The sequence below is a fragment of the Peromyscus californicus genome, unplaced genomic scaffold (assembly GCF_007827085.1).
Source record: "Peromyscus californicus insignis strain IS unplaced genomic scaffold, ASM782708v3 Scaffold_8__1_contigs__length_139910024, whole genome shotgun sequence".
NCBI classification, from domain to species: Eukaryota; Metazoa; Chordata; class Mammalia; order Rodentia; family Cricetidae; genus Peromyscus; species Peromyscus californicus.
Window position 1 is genome coordinate 75359931 of NW_026294606.1, and position 20785 is coordinate 75380715.

The following is a 20785-nucleotide window of genomic DNA, read 5'->3' on the forward strand; positions in this document are numbered from 1 at the left end:
TCACTAGTGGTAATCAAGCCGCCCACCTCAGCCCAGATATGCCTCTGTCCACAGGACATGAACCATTCTCTCTCCTCCCTCTCTCCCCCCCTCTCTCCCCCCCTCCCCCTCCCTCCCTCTCCTATAACACACCGTACATTTGCTCATCATAACAATGTCCCATCTGCCTGTGTTTCTCCTCAAAGCCAGGGATGGGTCTGCTTGTGGGTCTCTTTGTCCCACTCAGTCCGTCATGGCACTGAGCAGGAACACACTTCTTCCCTGGAGCCCAGGGCAGTCTGCCCCAGCCTGCATGTGGGAATATGCTATATTTTTAAACTGTTTGTCTCCATTAGGCGTGGTGGTACAGTCTTATTATCCAGCACTTGGTAGGCAGAAGCAGGAAGGTCTTGGATTCCAGGCCATCCAGGGCTTCACAGCAAGGACATAACTCAAATAATGATAATAAATTGTCTCCCCCACCTCAATAGAAAATTTCCCACAGTCAAGCAGCCGATGCCTTCTCTACATTTCTTCTATGAACCTTTGGAGTATCTTTTGCTAAATTAGGCTCAGACAGACTTACTGATGTGTACTCCGTCCTAGCTGTCTTCTTGTCTGCTGACTCCCTATCCAGGATACGCCTGCTCTGCTTCCTAGGCTCCCACACTTCACATTGTCCTCTGCCTTCCAAGTTGCTTCCTAGCCCTCTGTTCCTTTCCTTGTCCTGCTGTCACTAGTTGTCATGGGGCAGGTGGCAATCCTGCCCTAATACTGACACCACCACCACTTGGGGCAAAGCCACACATTATTTTTGTGTTGATTTTCTCAATTGAAATGGGTTCACTAAAATAAAACTAAAGTTTTGAAGAAAACAAAAATCCTGTCTGTGTGACTGTAATGCCATGCTAACATGAACAAACTATATTTCAGGAGCTGTGCATCTCCACCAAAGAATTGAAGGACATGTCCGAATACTACTTCGATGGCAAAGGAAAAGCCTTTAGACCAATTATTGTGGTGCTAATGGCCCGAGCATGTAATATTCATTACAATAACTCCCGGTGAGTTACTTTATTCCATGCTTTTGTTGTTCATTTCTATTTGGAAAGTTGTCCTTCATAAAGTTATTAATTAGTTGCTCATTTAAGAAGCAGCTTCTAAGAATTCACTAAACCATGTGTAGATTCTGACTGACTCACTAAATATGCTGCTTCTTTTTCTGACTTTTAGATGTCCACAGCAGAAAACTTGAGTTGCAAATAAATATATTAGAAACATTTGAAAACCAGTTTATTTCCCCATTAGAAAGTAAAGAATCCTGTGGGGCATTTACCCACCAACCCCACAGCTCCCCAGAGTTTTCTTGAGTGTGAGCAGCAGGAAATATTAGATAGAAGGATTTATTGCGGGGCTGGAGAGATGGCTCAGAGGTTAAGAGCACTGACTGTTCATCCAGGGGACCTGGGTTCAATTCCCAGCACCCACATGGCAGCTCAAAACTGTCTGTAACTCCCATTCCAGGGGATAACACTCATGTCCCATTCCAGGGGATAACACTCATGGCAAAACACCAACGAAAAAAATTAATTAAAAAAAAAAGTTAAAGAAGGATGTATTGCGGAGAATCTTGCAGAGATAAACAGATAGAAAATAAAGGATGGCCTCTTTAGAGGGCCTGGAACCTTTTCCAACGGCCCGACTGTCTCTGCCCCAGGGTATTTATAGAGACGCCAAGGGGTGGAGCAAATGACCTCCTCCCCCAGCACAGCCAAGTGCAGACCATTCTCAGACACCTGCACTCAGGCCCGTGGTCCTAATCATCTTCTATGCAGACCTGCTAGGTAAAGCCACAAGGAACCTGAGAACGGGCTCCCACAGAATCCCAAGATACGTAGCTATTCACTTAACAATTATAAACATAGCAGTTAGCCCAAAGCTTGTTCTAGTGTTATTCTGTGCTATTATCATGGGCAGTGCATGCATACACCTTGGATTGACTGCTTTCTTGTGACCTTCATTGTGCAGAAGAAACGGTTAAAGAAAACAACTGATAGCTCTCAAATCTTGAGCATAGATAAAATTTTAAAATATACGTATTAGTATTCAAGGAAATAGTAAAAGGAAAAGAGTTTCCCATTGCCTTACATGGCCAGACCTTTTTCTTATTCTCTTCTGTTCCTGTGTTTGATCATACCCACATTCTGCTTTTTACTTACCCCCTTTTTTTTTTTTTGTGGGGAGTAGGGGTGGTGACGCTGGGTATTGAACATAGGCATCAGGCAGGTTGTCAACAGCTCTGATGCTTCCTGTGCATTGTGGCTTCTGTCTGATTGACACTCTTCCAGGTGATAGCACTGTCCTTGCCAAATGCCTTCTCGGGGCTGGAGAGATGCCTGAGCAATTATGAGCACATATTGCTCTTGCAGAGGACCCTAGTTTGGTTCCCAGCTCCTGCGTGGTGGCTCACATTGTCTGTTAATACCAATTCCAGGGGATCTTCCTCTTCTGACTCCTGCAAGTACTGCATGCACATGGTACAAATATATACACACAGAATAAAATACAAAATAAGAAGAGTAAATGTAACTTTTTAAATAAAATTACTTTTGAGGTGAAGATTACTATTCTAGAGAAATTGTTTATGAATTTCTTTAAATAAATACATAAGACAGTTTATTAATTTTAGATATAGTATGGGAAAGAGCATTTTCTCCACTATCTAAAAATCATTATTCCCTGGCCACTGAGATGGCTCGGTGGGTGGAGGTGCTTGCCTAATGGCCTCGGTTCAATCCCTAGGACCCACATGGTGAATAAAGGAAGCTGGATTCCCTTGGGTTATCCTTTGACTGCCACATAAGCACCATGGCATGTGAACTCCCCTCCCACATAAAATAAATGAATGTGTTGAAAAAAAATTTTTGAAGCCATTTTTCCCTGTAGTTGAAATTTTTATTTTTCTCTTAAAATTGTGTAAACGGTTGGTTGCAGAAAACAGAGGAGAATATAACACAGAAAGGCATTGCAGTAAACTTAGTGTGGGAGGCCGGCGGGGGTGGGCACGCCTTTAATCCCAGCACTCGAGAGGCACAGGCAGGTGGATCTCTGTGAGTTCGAGGCCAGCCTGGGCTACAGAGTGAGTTCCAGGACAGGCACCAAAGCTACACAGAGAAACCTTGTCTCAAAAAAAAAAAAAATTAATTTAGTTTGGGGATGTTTGAGCTGTGCCTTCATTGCCTGGTACTGACAAGGAGAGCTTCTGAGAGACAGTACAGAGATAGTGTCGGCCATGTGGGCCTGACTCCTATTGTGGTGTGCATTAAAGTGATTCTGATTCTCTACCCGCTGGCATGCTTTTAATCCCCACTTCTTTTTTCAAAATGTTTTATTAGCATATATTGAGTATACATATACATAACAGCGGGTCTTATTATCACATGTTCATAGGTTTAATGTATTTCTATCAAATTCAAATCTCCCCCATTACCTTCCCTGGTCCCCACTAGCCCTCTTCCCAGCCCTCCATCTGCTTTCCTGCCCTTCTGGTTTTGCTTTAGATTACCCAGTGATTGCCATTAGGTTTGCTTATAGGAGCATGAGTATTTTATCAACAGCTACACCACTCAAGATGTCTCTCCCTCCCCAAGCAATCATTAACTGACCATAAATCCTCAGGAAGGGGTGGGGCCTCATCCCATCAATTGCCTCCATGACAGGATGTTGAGAGGCTCGTTCTTGTGCAGGTAATTACAGTTGTTGTAAATTCAAGAGTGCGATATTCACATCATACCAAGAAATTAGCAATCCCATACTAGCCCCCTCCTTTTAACTCTTCCTCAAGTGATGTTCCCTGAGGCTTAGTGCTTGTGATGTACATGTCCCATTTAGGGCGGAGCTTTCACCAGCTGTTTGTTCTCATCACATTGACCAGTTATGGATCTCTGCAGTTCCTACTGCTCACAGCAGAAAGAAGCCTTTCTGACTGAAGCTGACAGTAGTGCTATCCAGTGGGCATATGCAGTTGCTTAGACAGGAATTTGACAGACCTATCGTGTCCACTTAGCAAAACAACAGCAGTAGGTTTCCCCAGTGGTACCTATGACCTCCCCAACCACAGTCTTTGACTGGATTTTTAGTGCCACATGTGAATTTCCTCTGTGGAGTGGGCTTCAAATCCACTCAGGAATCAGTTGGTTGTACTGGATAACATTTGCCACTATTTAACCATTGGACACATGTTGTATGACCAAGGATAATGGGCCAAAAGGTCAAGTTTGAAGGCATCCTTCCTATACCCTTGTATTGAACACACTTTTCTTTTTAAAGAGGGTCTTGTATTTAGCTTCTTAAGCTTCCCAAATACTAACTACTAGGATTCCAAGGGTATACCCTCATGCCTCACTTGAAACTCCTTTGCTATTGATGCCACCAATGTTCTCCCACATATACACACTGTAGGTTTCCTTGTAATCTACTTAAGACATCACATACTATATTAATATATGAATACGGGAAACATTTCCTAATGTTTCTCAATGGCACATGCCTTTAGTCTTAGCTGAGGACTGAGGTAGGAGGATTGCTTAAACCTATGAGTTCAAAGTCAACGTGTGAGACCCTATATCTAAAAAATATAAAACCAGACAAAGTCATGTGTAAGCTAAGTGAAGGGTTTATATGTGAATCATTGTATTTTACTTACTTCTATGTTTAAAATTCATTGTAATTTTTTTATATTTTAATGAAGACAAAGAGTCCTGAAGGGTTTACTGAGTCATTGCATATGGAGGGTGTAGCCAGGTTTCAAGACAAGGGACCTCTGTTTTTCATGCTACGTTATCTGCCACCTCTTCCAGAAACTGGGAAGGTGTGATACCTATTTCACAGCAGGAAATAGGAACTGTACCCAGCTTTCGCAAGGCATGACTCAGCTTGGCACTTTAAAGATTTCATCTTAAAGATAATGATAACTTTTTTGGTAGTCAGTAAATTATTGTCATTGGTCCATCATCATGCTTCATTCAGGGTAAGCAGTGGCCATAATTTCCAGATAGAAGCTAAAAGACATAAAAATGCAATTGTATGGGGGAAAAGGATACAGCTATGATACGTGTTCTCATGTAGAACTTATGTTACAGTGCCAAGTTACACCCTAAGCCAGAATTCTGATTAAATCAGCAATGTAACCATTCAGAACGGCACTTAATATATGTGCTGTATAGTCTTTATAGTTTCAGACAATTTTTGCAAGCAGGGGATATCACTCAGTGGGAAAGCACTTGCCTAGCATACATAAAGTTCTAGTCTAAAAACCTAGTACCTTGAAAGAAAGACTGTTTTTTGAAATAGTTTGGTCTCAAACTCATTATATTCCTACCTCAGTTCCCAAGTTTGGGGCTTACATAATTACATCACCCAGTTCAAAATATTTCAAAAAAATCTTTGTTTTCATATCCTCAAATTTCAAATATTAAATGCTGGCTTCTTGTTAAGTGTTCATGATTTCATCCTTCCAATAGGAGCCCTATTTGTTGACATAGCTTGTAATAATGAAATGGTGCCCAACTTGGGAATACATGGCAGAGGTCAAAGGCCTTAACAGTTGTTTAGAGGTAAATTCTACCACTAATTAGTAAAGAGTATGTATTTTGTTAGACTGAAATTCAGTTGAGGTAATATTCTTAGAAAAGTGTTTCTATTTTAAAACTATAAAACACATATATTTTTCTGTGCATCAACTCAAAGAAACTAGAGCCTAGTAAGTTTACCTAGATAATATATATGTTTCCTAATGAAAAGTCGGGGGATCTACTGATAGATTCAGCACAAGCTCTTCAGAACTACCTGCACAGTGATTTTTCTCTTTCACCGATGCAGTGTCTTGTGTTGGTGTTGGAGGTCAAACCCAAGGCCTTTCACGTGCCACAAACCTTCTTTCCCTGTGAGCTGTGCTGTCCGCAGCCTTGCTGGGCTGATTTTGTGCCATGATTTGTCTATACCTGCTATTGCTTTTTCTTTACTTTTTCCCCTGAAAGAGACTCTTGTGATCTGGAAATACTTGAAACTGCTGTTTTGAATTGTTAAATTTAATATATAACATGTAATATTAGATAAATTACTATTTATAAAAGTAAGTAATTTATATAGTAGTATGTAAGTACATTTAATATATACTAAGCAGTACCTTATAGTTGATGTTGGGGCTGGAAGCAGTGAGGAGGCTGAGACTGAGTTCTAAAGCTTTGGGTGAGATGAACCACCACAACATCACACTTCAAAATCCTGCTTAGATAAGATCAGGAGATGCTTGCATGCTGGCTATTATGTAGAGCGTGCCTGCGTCATTTTCATGAGTCTATTTGTCATGACTTTCTGCTGAACCTAAGGAATTAGAATGAGCATTACTTATGCAGACGTTCAGATGAAATCTTTAAAGGAAAAGCCATTTGTTATGCTTCTCCCTTTCCTCCTCTCAGAAGATACAACCCTATGATAACATTTGCTTAGGACATGAATCAGATGTCATGCTTTAGTATAAAAAGAAACAACAATGTATTTCTCCAGTTTGATTTTACTGAAGTTCAGTTTTTTTACAATTCCTGTACATGGTGAAATAGTAATGACCTTGCTTCAAAAGAAGCCAGAAGTCAATGGAGTGCACTTATAGTCAGCTTTTTGGGACTGAGGGAAGAAGATTGCTTAAGTCTAAAAATTTGAGTCTAGCCTGGTCAACATAGTCCCTGTTCAGAAAAAAAGAAATTGGAGCATTCCCTTTTTTACTGTTAAGTTCACATCGCTGTACATCTTGAGAGTTCTTATCCTGTAATTTGTAAGGAGAAATTAATTCAGATTCCTACAAAGTTAAGGATGAGTTAGAAGGAAGTTGTTGGTCATGCCATATTCAAGATAGTTGTAAAAGCTTTGTGCATAGTGGCATTTGGTTCTTTAAGATATATTTTGTTTATTTCGTGTGTGTGTGTGTGTGTGTGTGTGTGTGTGTGTGTGTGTGTGTGTGTGCGCGCGCGCGTGCATGTGTGCGTGTATGTCCAACCCCTGATATCTGATTCTTTAAAACATTTCATACTGAGGCAGAAGATATGGCTTAGCAGTTCAGAGTACTTCTTGTTCTTGTAGAGGACCTGAGTTCAATTCCCAACACTAACATGGCAGCTTACGACCATCGATAACTATAGTTTCAGGGAATCTGACATCCTCTTCTGACTTTGGGCTGACACACATGTGGTACATAGGCATACATGCAAGCAAAACACTATACATTAATAAAAAACAAAAACAAAAACCTCCATACCATGCAAACCACTTTTTGTAAAACACCTTTATTTGTGTGTGTGTTGTGTGTGGGCACATGCATCCTAAGGTATGCATGTGAAGGTTCATTGCAGGACTCAATTATCTTCCACCTGTGGGGTCTGTGGATCGAACTCAGGTTGTCAGGCTTAGCTCCTGGGCCACTCACTGGTCCATCCCTCAACTGTAAACTGATTATAAACTTGGACATCTGACCAAGACCACTTCTGTTGGACAGAAAGATGATTTTCTTCCACCCAATGGCCAGGCTTCTAAGATGCTTACCATATTTTAAGTGGAAATTCTAATGTCATAGCTGGGTCTCTAGATCATTAGAATGTTCTCCAAATAACAGAAATGGCTCTATAGGACAGCTAACATTTTTATACAGTTTCTCTTAGAGAAATAAAATTCTTTATCCTAGATCCGATATCCAGTTTTCACAAGATGATTGCTGAGAAGGTTCTAGGAGGCGTCTGTTAAAAAAAAGCATTGCTTTCTGTTAATTAGAGATATGCAAGCCAGCCAACGCTCCATAGCCTTAATTGCAGAAATGATCCACACTGCTAGTCTGGTTCATGATGACGTTATTGACGATGCAAGTTCTCGAAGAGGAAAACATACAGTTAATAAAATCTGGGGTGAAAAAAAGGTATGATGGTTTTTTATTGTTGCTTTGGAAAATCTTCCTTACCAAATCATATACTTATGGGATTGCATTTTCTTTTCAGATTTGTAAAATACACTTGTTTCAATGTGGTCTTTGAAATTTCAAAGAAGTTTGTGCTATATCTGTAAAAGTACTTGACAGTAAAAACAAATTCAGTGTTTTTCCTTATCCACTGTTTCATGTAGAATTTCTTCTAGTTATAAGGAAAGGCATTTTCATGGGTATTTCTTGAGGAATCCTACATTTTTCTGTTGCACCCAGATTGCCTACATTCACTTGAGCCCATAAGCATATGTTATTTGCCGCATGTTCAATAGTGTCAAAGTAAAAACTACAAAACAGAAAAACCTCAGAAATAGTGTTCTACCATCAAAACTTATTACCTTTTTAAAAGAGGTCCTAATAAGATTTGGTTCACACACACATACACACATATGAAATTTTTGTGTTTGATATAGTAAACATACATACATATATAATCATTATTTGATGAGTATGAGTGTTTTGCCTGCATGTAGATATGCACACTACTTGTGTGCCTGGTGCACAAGAAGGCCAGAAGAGGGCATTGGATCCCCTGGTAGTGGGTTTACAGGTGTTTAGAAGCCACCATGTGGGTGCTGGGAATCAAACCCAGGTCCTCTGAAAGATCAGCCAGTGCTCTTAACTGCTGAGCCGTCTCTCCAACCCCTGTATATTTATTTTTAAACGTATTTCCCATTTTATTAGCATTGCTTGAAGGAAACATGCAAAATAGGGACTTTGAGTTGAAGATTTATAAATTATGGGTTGAAGAATGAAGTTGAACAAATGAAAGGAGACTGTGTAGGTCTTCTGTGATCGAGCAGACATTCACCTGCACCTGTGCCTCCAATGGCAGGCTCACATGATGGAGAACAAACCACAGTACCCGAGAAGAACTTAACCCGCTTACATGGTTTTTCACACACTTCAAGCATCTGGTTCCCTCCTGTTGGATTGTCAGTAGTCTCATGTGCTGGCTATGCTTTAATGGGAATGAATTTTATAAAAGGATGAGTAATGCCAGGCGGTGGTGGCGCACGCCTTTAGTCCCAGCACTTGGGAGGCAGAGCCAGGTGGATCTCTGTGAGTTCGAGGCCAGCCTGGTCTACAGAGTGAGATCCAGGACAGGAACCAAAATTACCCGAAGAAACCCCGTCTTGAAAAAAAAGAAAGAAAGAGAGAAAGAGAAAGAAAAAGAAATGGAAGAGAAGGTCAAAAATACTAAATGCACTATTCTAGTTTGGAGAACAGATAAATACTAAAATGATTATTTTGAAAATTCTATTAATTTGGGCAGGTATGTAGCTCTGTTGGTATAGCACATGCTTGGCATATAAAAAAAAGCCCCAAATTCAACCCCTAACATCTCATGAGTGGGGTATGGTGATGCATGTCCATAATCCCAGTACTCAGGAAAGGGAAGCAGAAAGGTCAGAAGTTCAAAGTCCACTTTGGCTACATAACAAGTTGGAAGACAGCCTGACTTTTTAAAAAATAAAATAACATTCTATGAGTGAAAATTTTTGTTAACTATAGTATTTCTGTGTAACAGAAATAGTACTGATGCATATCTTTAAATATGCAAAGTAATGTGCATGTATAGATAATGTACTTGATTATACTGTATAATATACTGCATGATTTATAATTTGTTCTGGGCACATTAATATCCTGGGGATCAAACCTGTGCGTGCTAGGCAGGCGCTTAACTACTGATATAGCTGTGAACTTTTTGTTTTTTTTTTTTTTTTTTTTGGTTTTTCGAGACAGGGTTTCTCTGTGTAGCTTTGCGCCTTTTCCTGGAACTCACTTGGTAGCCCAGGCTGGCCTCGAACTCACAGAGATCCGCCTGGCTCTGCCTCCCGAGTGCTGGGATTAAAGGCGTGCGCCACCACCGCCCGGCTACCTGTGAACTTTTTATCTGCGATTTTTTTTCTCCTTTTTCCAGGCTGTTCTTGCTGGAGATTTAATTCTTTCTACAGCATCCTTAGCTCTGGCACGGATTGGAAACACAGCTGTTATATCTCTTTTCAGCCAAGTTATTGAAGATTTGGTGCGTGGTAAGTTATTCTGACTTTTCTGTTTTGTTCAAGCCTGGTATTTGGCCAGACAGTAAAACCATATCTCAAATAACCCTTCTCCTTCTTGATAGGTGAATTTCTTCAGTTAGGGTCAAAAGAAAATGAGAATGAAAGGTTTGCCCACTACCTGGAAAAGACCTTCAAGAAGACGGCCAGTCTGATAGCCAACAGTTGTAAAGCAGTATGTACGTTCTGTCTTTTTTTAAGTTGAAAAAAGCCCACACTTATTTCTTGATGGCTAATTCTCCTAGAACCATTTAATTAGAGAATCGTAAAATAGCATCCTGAAGTCCCAAAAGTCAGGGAAACCTTGCATCCCAGACAACTCCTGCTGTGGTTTCATTTTTGCTGTCTCCTTTTGGTATGGAAATAAGGAACTTTTCTTTCATCTTTCTTCCCCCAAGAATCAAAATACTTGCCAGTCTAGGCTGGCAAGATGGCTCGGCAGGGAAGAGCTTGCCACACAAACCTGATGTTAGATTCCTGGAACATAGGTGAGGAGAGAAGTGGGTCCGGGAGCTGTGCTCTGCCCTCCATACATGTGCCATGGCACATGTGTGTCCATGCTGAAACATGTTACATACACGTAAGATAAAAAATTCAATCAATAGATTTCCCAGTCAAAACTATGTAACATTCTGAGCAACTCTTTGTCATAGTTGTCACACATTATTTCTACTTTTAAAAATAAATTGTCACATACATATTTACCTAGGAGAAATTGTTTTAATTATTAGATTTCACTAGTATTCTATATACTTTTTTTTTTTTTTTTGGTTTTTCAAGACAGGGTTTCTCTGTAACGTTTTGGTGCCTGTCCTGGATCTTACTCTGTAGACCAGGCTGGCCTTGAACTCACAGAGATCTGCCTGGCTCTGCCTCCCAAGTGCTGGGATTAAAGGCATGTGCCACTGTCGCGTCCGCCTCGACCAGCAAGGAAGACGCGACGCCAGGCTCTTCTCTAAGCAGTTTATTCAGGAACCTTGAACAATCTTCTGACCCCGGGGAAAGCCATCTTCTTCTTCTCTCTCTCTCTCTCTCTCTCTCACTCACTCTCACTCACTCACTCACTCACTCACTCACTCTCTCTCTCTGGAAAGCCAGCCCACGCCCTTTATAGCCACTGGGCAATCAACCCCGTGGTGCCACGTGGACAATGCCGCTAGGGTCAGACATACGCAAGCAAGCCAGATTAGGTCCAGGTGTGCGGAAGCAAACCAGATCCTAGCCTTAGCCAAATAAGGAGCACCGGCCATCAGGAAGGCAGAAGCCGGATGCCGGTACTAACTTTGTGGCGCAGCCGTGCACGGCTCTCTACATGCCACCACTGCCTGGCTCTATACTTGTTAATAAATAGTAGGCCTATTATATTATATCTCCTATATATAAGCTATAATTTTCAGAGTATAAATTGAGTAATAACATCTTCCTCTCACAGTCTCCCTGGTCCTCTTCACCTCCTCTTTGTATTGTGCTCTCTGCTTCTCAGCTTTATCCAAATATTTAAATCGGTGTCCATAATCTGTGTATTAAAATGTCTGATAGTCATTGTTAGTTCACACACAAGAAACAGTCTCTCCATAAACTATTCCTGTGAGAAGCCATGTTTGGTGGCACATTCCTGTATTCCTAGCACTTTTACTTGGAGGCAGAAACAGGAAGATTGTATGCTCAAAGCCAACCAGGGCTACATAGTGAGTTTTAGGCCACCCTGGGCTATAGATGACATCCTGTCTCAAAAATAAGAACACATTGTTTAACTAAGTGGTGGTGGTGCACGCCTTTAATCCTAGTACTTGGGAGGCAGAGGCAGGTAGATCTCTGTGAACTCAAGGCTAGCCTGGGCTATAGATGATATCCTGTCTCAAAAATAAGAACACATTGTTTAACTAAGTGGTGGTGGTGCACGCCTTTAATCCTAGTACTTGGGAGGCAGAGGCAGGTAGATCTCTGTGAACTCAAGGCTAGCCTGGTCTACAGAGCAAGTTCCAAGATAGGCTCCAAAGCTACACAAAGAAACCCTGTCTCAGAAAAAAAAAAAAAAAAAAAAAAAGAACACATTGTTTATCCAAGCATGTCTCAGACTAGCAGGTTTAGAGAAGAAATCTAGCAAGCAATGGTCCTATGTAATAGTCCTGTGCAGTCAAGACAAGAAGAAAGAAAGACATGTAAGAGCAGGTGTAAATTACTGCCTTGGAACATAATATAGCAAATAATAGTAAAAGGGAGCCTTTTTCTAGTCCCTTGATGATAATGCCTCTATTTTGCCATGCTACATGAAACACATACTCACTGGGTGTGGTGATGCATGCCTTTCTCCCAGTACTTGGGAGGCAGAGGCAGGTGGATCTCCATGAGTTCGAGGCCAGCCTGGTCTACAGAGTGAGTTCTGAGATAGCCAGCGCTGTTACACACACACACACACAAAAAAAAACCTGTCTTGGAAAAAACAAAACAAAAATCAGTTAAAGAAACATATACTTATGGGCCAGGAAAAAAAAAAGTAAGGACAGCCGGGCGGTGGTGGCGCAGGCCTTTAATCCCAGCACTCGGGAGGCAGAGCCAGGCGGATCTCTGTGAGTTTGAGGCCAGCCTGGGCTACCAAGTGAGTTCCAGGAAAGGCGCAAAGCTACACACAGAAACCCTGTCTCGAAAAACCGAAAAAAAAAAAAAAAAAAAAAAAAAGTAAGGCCAACAGTTTCTTCACAAAAAGATCTAATGGAAGCCAAGAGATGTGAGTTATGTAGGACAAGCTGGCCAGAGTCGTAGCTCTTCATCTTTTCCTGAGAGAGCTATTACGTTACATTTCCAAGAAATTACAAATGTAGTGTTTTTAAAGAAGACATGAAGTTATGATAGACCTTTTATAAATGGATATCATAAAGCTGTTGCATTTATGCTTTATTATTAACCTTTGGTTGTCAAATCTCTCAAGATCTAACCTCCTGGGCCGTGGAGAGAGGCTTCAACAGTTAGAATGTTTGCTACTCTTGAAGAGAACCTAAGTTCAGTTCCCAGCACTCACATCAGGCAGCTCACAACCACCTATATAACTAGGAAATCTGACACCCTCTCCTGGAAGAATCTGTCTTCCTAGACAGATGTAGAAACATGCGCCTCTTATCCGAGTATTGAGGCTAGAGGATTGCCATGAGTCCAAGGCTAGCTAAGGCTACATAGTGAATGTCAGAGGGCACAGGAAAGAAACTGCCAAAGTAGGTGCTCCGTTATTAGGGGGAGGTTTATATTGTAAATAAGAGGGAGAAAATATACAGAGGTGTTTGGAAGAGTCAAGAACAGAGAGAAAAAGAAGTAGCTTTGACTTTGAAATATATAGCAAGTACTTGTGATTAGGGATTGTAGGAGTCCGGAGGCCAGCATGGGCTTTGATAATTAACCACAGGGACGTGTCAGTGGAGCCTTTTGTCCCTTCTGCCAGAGGCGGGGGAATGACTCCTTTTGGGGAAGGAAAATCTTTTTCACAAGTTCCTGAGGAATACTAGACTTTTATCTAACCACTAGAAATCCTATAGTCCAGCTTTAGCCCATTTCTGGATATATGAACAGCTTGAGTCCTGACACATAAAAAAAGAAAGAAACAATCCATCCCTAGGAACTACTAGTATGTTAAGAGAAGTTCATTGATAACTTCACAGGTTTGCCACTGCAGTTTAGAAACACTAGCAGCAGGTGGAGATGCTGTTACTTCTAAAACACTAAATGAGTATTCTCTGGGCGCAATGGAGCAGCTCTACATGGGACCAGGAACTAATTCACACAGTGGTGTGATCCTTCTGTGTCACCAGGGAGAGGCACCATCACGACTCTCTGCTTAAATGCCAAAGATAACCTCTGTGTGAGTGAGGAGCTCCTCGTGCTTTTCAGAGATTATCAAGTAAGCAGGAACTATGAGATGCCTCGCCAGGTAAAGTGCTTACCACAGCTTGATGATCTGAGTTTAATCCCTAGGCCCCACATGGTGGAAAGCCACATACAGAGACACACATAAATAAATGAATAATAAATGTAATGAAAAATTAAGATAAGCAAGTAATAGATGTATATTTTGGGAGGTGTTTTTTTGTTTGTTTGGTTTTGGTTCTTTGGTTGGTTTGTTTTGTTTTGTTTTCCGAGACAGGGTTTCTCTGTGTAGTTTTGGTGCCTGTCCTGGGTCTCACTCTGTAGACCAGACTGTCCTCGAACTCACAGAGATCCTCCTGCCTCTCTCTCCCAAGTGCTGGGACTAAAGGCGTGCGCCACCACCCAGCAATAGATGTATAGTTTAATATGACTCAATTCTGATTAAAAATGAAATAGTCTAAGACTGAGGATAAAGCTTGATGGTAGAGCACATGCCTAGCATGCATAAATTCCTAGGTTCAATCCCTAGTATTGCCCCCTTCCCCCCCCAATAAAAACATTTTTTAAAGGAAAAAAAGGAGAAAGAAGAAAAAGTGCAAAAAAGTAAAAGAAGTATTCTGTGCCAACCACAAGGAGGCGTGCTCACAGTGTCCCAGATGCCTATTAGAACCAGCAGAATCATAGTGCAAGCACTCTGAACAAGAGTTCTATATTTAAGTGCCCATGGGTGGAAATATTCCAGAGGTGTTAGGTATTTAAAATGACTATTTTTATATGCTCTTGGTATTTAAGATGCAGACATATGAGCAAAGACATTCATGCAAAGGAAATCAGACGTGCCAAATAAAGGAGATAAGAATTTGGAGATGAAGATCATTACAGAGCACTTGGGAGTCCATAATGCTGTGAGAATTTAAAGGAAGCTTACCAGAATTTTATTCGGTCTACTAAAGACACCATTTTTCCCTTACTATGCTTCCCACCCTTTCTTATCTACCTATTAGGTTTTTAACCAAAAGAATATTAAAATTCAGAGAGGGAACTGGCTAGAGAAACTGCTTTGAGGCTTTGAATGATATTAGAATAGAATTGATGTTATTTTCAAAATATGGTTGGCCATTTATTTGTATTCATAGTCATGCCAAATGCACTCTGTAGCTTCCCAGTGAAGATCACAATTTGTTCCCCGGGAGGTCTGGTGGGAATGAGACAGCAGCACAGCAGCAACCCCACCCCACCCCCTCATCATTTCCCTGTCTGCTTCACGCAGCAGGTCGGTCTGGGAGCCTTCTGGTTCTTCCTTCCTCTGCTTCATTTTGCATAAATAAGATTCACATACATGATTTCCGAGTCTGTAACCTGTAAAAATTAGTAGACTGTTTAGTGTTTGTTCTGCTTGCCTACCTAGACTGTACTCTGGACGATTTCATGTTGATTATGCACACCTTCTTTTTCCCCATCTAGCACTCAGGAAACAGAGGGAGGTAGATCTCTAAGTTTGAGACACACTTGGTCTGCATAGCAAGTTCCAGGCCAGCCAGAACTACATAGTGAGACCCTGTCCCAAAAGAAAAACAAGCCAAAACCCACAGCTGTACAATGTCTGTTGTATGGCAATAGCATCACTTGCTCAGTCAGTCTCCTTTATACAGACATTTAAGTTTTCAGTAGTATCCAGTCCTAAGCTACACTACCATTACTCTGTGTGTCTGTGTGGTGAGGCTCACTTCTGGGGTAAATTAGAGGCCATGTATGTATCGTTTGGTTAGGCACCATCAGACCTCCTTACATACGGGCATAGGCATTACTGTCAGCACTTTGAGTGACTTCCTCTTTCCCTGGGGTTTTACTAACTGAAATTCACACTCGATTTTTCAATTTTTGACAATCCAGTTTGCTTTAATTATATCTCTCACTACTTGAGTAAAGCTGAATATCATTCAGATCATTGAGGGCTATTTGAGTTTTTTTAGTTTTGTTTTGATTTGTATTTTATTATATTATTATTTGGAGAGGTACCTGAATGGCACAGCACATGAGTGAAAGTCAATAGGTCTGTGGAGTTTGGTTCTCTCCTTCTACCTTTCTGTGGCTTTCAGAGATCAAACCCAGGTCGCCAGGTTTGGGGGACAAGAGTGTTTATGATTAGGTCTGTTTTCATATCTCTCTTTTAATTGTCTATGTTTTTTATATATTTAGAATTTGTATTTGCAGAAGGTCTTGTTGTGTTTTGTTTAAGGCAAAATCTTGCCCTGTATTCCAAGCTGGCCTGCAGCCCATGCTCTTCCTGCTTCGGCCTCTGTACTACTGAGATTACTGGTTTACAGTATCACCTCCAGCTCTTTGTAATACTGTGCTCATATATTTTCTCTTTACCTGTTTAGTATATTTATCTATAATGGTGCAGACTCAAAGTCTCTACAGTATTTTATAATTTTTATGTGTCTGGGTGTTTTTCCTTCATGTGTGTCTCTGCAGCATGTGCATGCAGTGCCCACTGAGGTCAGAACCCAGGTCCTCTAGAAGAGCAGCCAGTGATCTTAACTGTTGAGCAGTCTTCTCCAGCCCCTCTAACGCTTTTTGTTTGTTTTGTTTTGTTTTGAGGTAGGGTTTCACTATGTGGTCCTGCCTGATCTGGAACTCTCTGTTAGACAAGGCTAGCCATAAATCCATAAACTACTCCTGCCTCTGCCTCCCAAGTACTAGGTGAGAGATGTATGCCGCCATAGCTTCTATACTATTTTAAACAAATAAGACCATAGTACATACTATTTACCCATCAGAAAATATCTCTAATCTTCTAGTGGTGTGAGTATACATTCCAAAGACAGGAGAGCCTTGTCAACCTTTGCCCTCCAGTGCAAGTCCTTCCGCCATGAGGCTGTGGGAATGTAGGCTTAGGTGTGGTCCTCAAGCAGCGTTTGCTCAGCAGTTAGTCAGACTTTCTTTGGCTTGATCATTTTTCATACTCCACCTACTTCAGGAAGATGGGAGGCATCTCTCTGGTGCTGAGTACAAGCAGTGCCGTACAGCTTGCCTTCTTGCCATTTGTGCATTGTGCTACATCATATCTAATTTTATGCTTGTGGCAGTCGTTTTCTGTCCCTTAACCTGGTTAAGGGAACCAGAACTCTTCAGAGCGGTCTTCAAGCTGAACAGAAATTTTGACTTGAAGTCAATAAGGAGTTCATTGCTGGGTTAGTATATACGAGCCAGGAAGGGGCAGTACAGACAGACCTCAGCTTGCTGCTGGCCTGGGAGACTTTCTTGACCCTCTGGCTTCAGTTGTGTGTCATTAGACCAGCGCTGCTGACGGACTAAGAGAACACTCTTCAGAATCAGACATTTGGATTCGGGTTCTGATTCCTGCATGTCTTAGCATTGTAATTCCTGGAATATTCCACACCTCAGTTCCTCAAAGCTTCTAAGGAAGTATATAAGAAATCTTAGGATAGTGCATGGTGAATGCCCAGAATTTGTTAGATTTTATCATCATTAGCCACAAAAGTATTTAGGAGCTATTGTGAAACTTAAGGAATTCATAATGCAAGTTATATGCACCACAAATGCTAATTCGTTGACTTTAAAAAGACATTTTCCATTTATTTTTATTTTTTGGAAGGAAGGTTTTGTTTCTGGGTATCTGCCTTTATGTTAAGAAGCTCACTACTGGAGGTTGCTTCTTTATTAGTTCTTTCTGCTGGGGCGGAGGGGCTCATTTTGTTCTGAGTTTAGCATATCCAGCTGCCTGAACCTTGCCTTTCTCTCACTCTGACCCAAGTTGGTGGCTATCTTGACTTCTTTTCTAAATTGACCTCCATGTGGTCTCACAGAATAGTTGAAAAGAAGAGCTCTTCCCTGGAGGCCATGGATTACAGGTCTTTGCTTTTGAAAACAGTTAAGATTTTATTACTCACTCAAGTGGCCTTTTTGGTATGTGCAGTGTGGTCCTGTTCTGCCAGCATTACAGCTGCGTACTTCATTAAGTCATCAGAAAGTATTGGCAGGGCTGGAGTGGGGCTGAGCCGAGAGCATTTCAAAGCCATGGGTTTGAGCCTCAGCACCGCAAAAGGAAAACGACAAAAAAAGTATAGCTGAGCAATGAGACCGACCGCTAGCAGATCCTGCCTGCTTCCTGTGGATGCAGACCAAGAGAAGGGGATTCTTCTGTTTTCTGACTCACATTTGTAATCTTCCTGCCTCACCTTTTGAATGCCTTGATTACAGGTGCGCACATCCACATCCAGCTAAACAGGAGCATCATTTTCTTTCTTTTTCCTTTTCTTTTATTCTACCTGTTTTGTTAGATCCCAAACCAGTATGCTAGGTAAATGCTTTACTACTGAGCTATATCCACAGCACTATAGGAGAGTCATAATGGCAAATTTCTCATTCTGATGAGGTAAGAGTTGAATTCCTTCACTTCACAGGTGGGGAACCTGAAGCACACACAGAAAGATCAGACAGCAGATCAAGGTCACTGATAGTTGCTAGAAGCATACCTCCACCGCTCAGACTTCTTCTGGAGCCTGTCCTACCCTCCCATGCTGATGTCTGGGGGATGTGCTCTCTAATAGAGAACCAAAGTAGACAGGGCGGTTGTTTCTCTCCAGTGACCTAGTTCCTCTGGCTTCCTCACTGAGCTTCAGCATAGCATGTCCTCCCCAGTTCCCCTTTGTTCTTTCCCAGTCTTTGATTTCTGAAATGTGGTTGGGCCTGCTTAGCATGCCCAACAGTGCAGCAGGAAGTAGCTCCCGTGGCTTAGTGTGGATTAGCATGCTCAGCACTAACCAGCTTCTGTTTGAGGTTTGGGGCCTTAAAAGGCTTTGTAAGTCCTACTTCTCTCCTTTTTGGAAGGGTGGGGGTGCAAACAAGCAGTCCTAGTACAGTGCAGTTACTTCTGATGAAAGAGGGCTAAAAACAGTAGGTCCATGGAAGATCCTTCTCATAATGAAGAAACAGTATCCAAGTCCAGACTGAGACTGAGGCTGTTAACAGACATAGCAAGAAACAGCTGCACTGAGAAAAAAGTGTGGCCAGTTGTGGTGGCGCATGCCAGTAGGATTTGCTGAAGGAGGTGGAGGCAGGAGGATCACAAGAAAAAGTGTGATCACCAAAACTGACCCACAAATGAAGAGGTGTTTGGCAATGTCGTGTGTATGATGAGATTCCACCCCTGAAATGAGAGTGACTCCTCAGAGGTCATCAGAGCTAACAATTGCACTGAGTGCGGGAAGCTAGTGTTGTACACAATGGGATCTTTTTTTGTATACCAGAAAGATTTGCTTAGCTTACTATCAGAATTTATTCTTATGGTTCTTTGTCTGGAAGACTGTGTATCTTGTTTGAAAGAACTGGAGGAGGAAGGAAGCCGGCCAACCTGAATCCAATCCCTGAAACCCATTTAAAGATGGAGAAGAGACACCAGAGTGGCATCCACACTCCTATACACACATCATGCACACTCACAAACATTAAAATAAATGTAAGAAAATGGACTGGGGTTGGAGCTGGATGGTAGAGTGCTTGCCTAGCTTGCATGAGGCCCTGGATTCTAGTCTCAGAACTGGGGAAAAAAAAAAAACAAAAAAAAACCACCTTTTAATGTGCTTGGTGTCCCTTAGGTGCCAGCATCCCCTGATTGACATAGGCTTGGTTCTCTTAGGGGATGTGTGAGTGGCTCCTTCATCAGGGTTGGCTGCCTTATGTCTGGATGCCACAGCTTACCAGAATCTTCTTTTTGTTTCAGGTCTCTGTCCTGGGTTGCCCTGACCCAGTGGTGCATGAGATTGCCTATCAGTATGGGAAAAACGTTGGAATAGCTTTTCAGGTTGGTTGGCCTGTTTGTGGGAATGGTGATGTGTAGGCATAGCCTGCATTAGCCTCAGTGTAAAGAGTTCAAAGCAGGGAGGACAGTGGGTGTGACTCATCTCTCCTTTCACCAGCTCATAGATGATGTACTGGACTTCACCTCATGTTCTCACCAGATGGGCAAGCCAACATCTGCAGACCTGAAGCTAGGCTTAGCCACCGGCCCTGTCTTGTTTGCTTGCCAGCAGGTAGGTTTTATTATCTTTGAAACACAGCTGAGGAGCTCTAGGGAACTAATATCTGTAGGCACAGCTGGTAAAGTGTGAAATTAAGAACAGCTGGAGGCATTTAGATAAGGGACCACAGATTTTATCCTGGTTTCATAACTGAGATGTTAGGGTGGTAATTATACTTCTATAAGCCTTATCAGTGAAATGCAGATTATAATCTCAGTTGCTCTGAGGGCTAGTTGATAATACTCATTATCTTGTAAATCAGAAAGTGCTGTGTGAATTTAATGTATTTTGGGTGTTGCAACGTTGACGATTGGGTGTGCCTCAAAGCTTCTTAAAGGTCCAGGAAGTGCCAAGGGTGTCTGTCTGAGAAACTGATACGTTCTAGGAGTTTAATAGAACTGTGTGCACCCTGAGAGAAGCCTGGGAGCCTTAGCCATTGCTCCAGAATGTGAAGAAGTCAATTAAATGCACCAGAACCATAGTTCCTTCCTTTTCCAGATTGGGAAACTGTCAAGGAAGTAAGTGAAGCTGCTTTCCTTGTCATCCTTAATATCGATGAGATGCTTAGGAAGCCTCAAAGATACTGCAGTGACTGTCAGAGCAGCCGTCCTCACAGCTTCTTTTGGACCCTAGCCATATGCTTTTGGCATGCCAAATGCTACTTGGAGTAAATGAGCCATTAGCTGTGAGTGGGTATCTTTAAAACAAATATCCATCTGAGTGGCCTTTAATTGGTTATTTATCAGTGTAATAAGATGATTATCACCAACTACCTTTTGGGTCTAAAATTTTTAAAACTTTTATCAGTGTTC

At 41.7% G+C, this 20785-nt stretch overlaps 1 protein-coding gene across 6 annotated transcripts in view; it reads left to right on the forward strand.

Moving 5' to 3' along the window:
- Pdss1 (decaprenyl diphosphate synthase subunit 1) overlaps positions 1–20785 on the forward strand; it is a 43983-nt gene that overhangs the window by 13154 nt on the left and 10044 nt on the right. For 5 of the 6 annotated variants that reach the window (XM_052728910.1, XM_052728912.1, XM_052728908.1 and 2 more), the window contains exons 4-9: positions 913–1043; positions 7801–7942; positions 9933–10044; positions 10137–10246; positions 19676–19756; positions 19872–19985. In XM_052728910.1, coding sequence (XP_052584870.1) covers positions 913–1043; positions 7801–7942; positions 9933–10044; positions 10137–10246; positions 19676–19756; positions 19872–19985 — 690 coding nt within the window. Of the gene's footprint in view, positions 1–912; positions 1044–7714; positions 7943–9932; positions 10045–10136; positions 10247–19675; positions 19757–19871; positions 19986–20785 lie in introns of those variants that run through there. The other variant, XM_052728913.1, reaches the window with a different exon arrangement.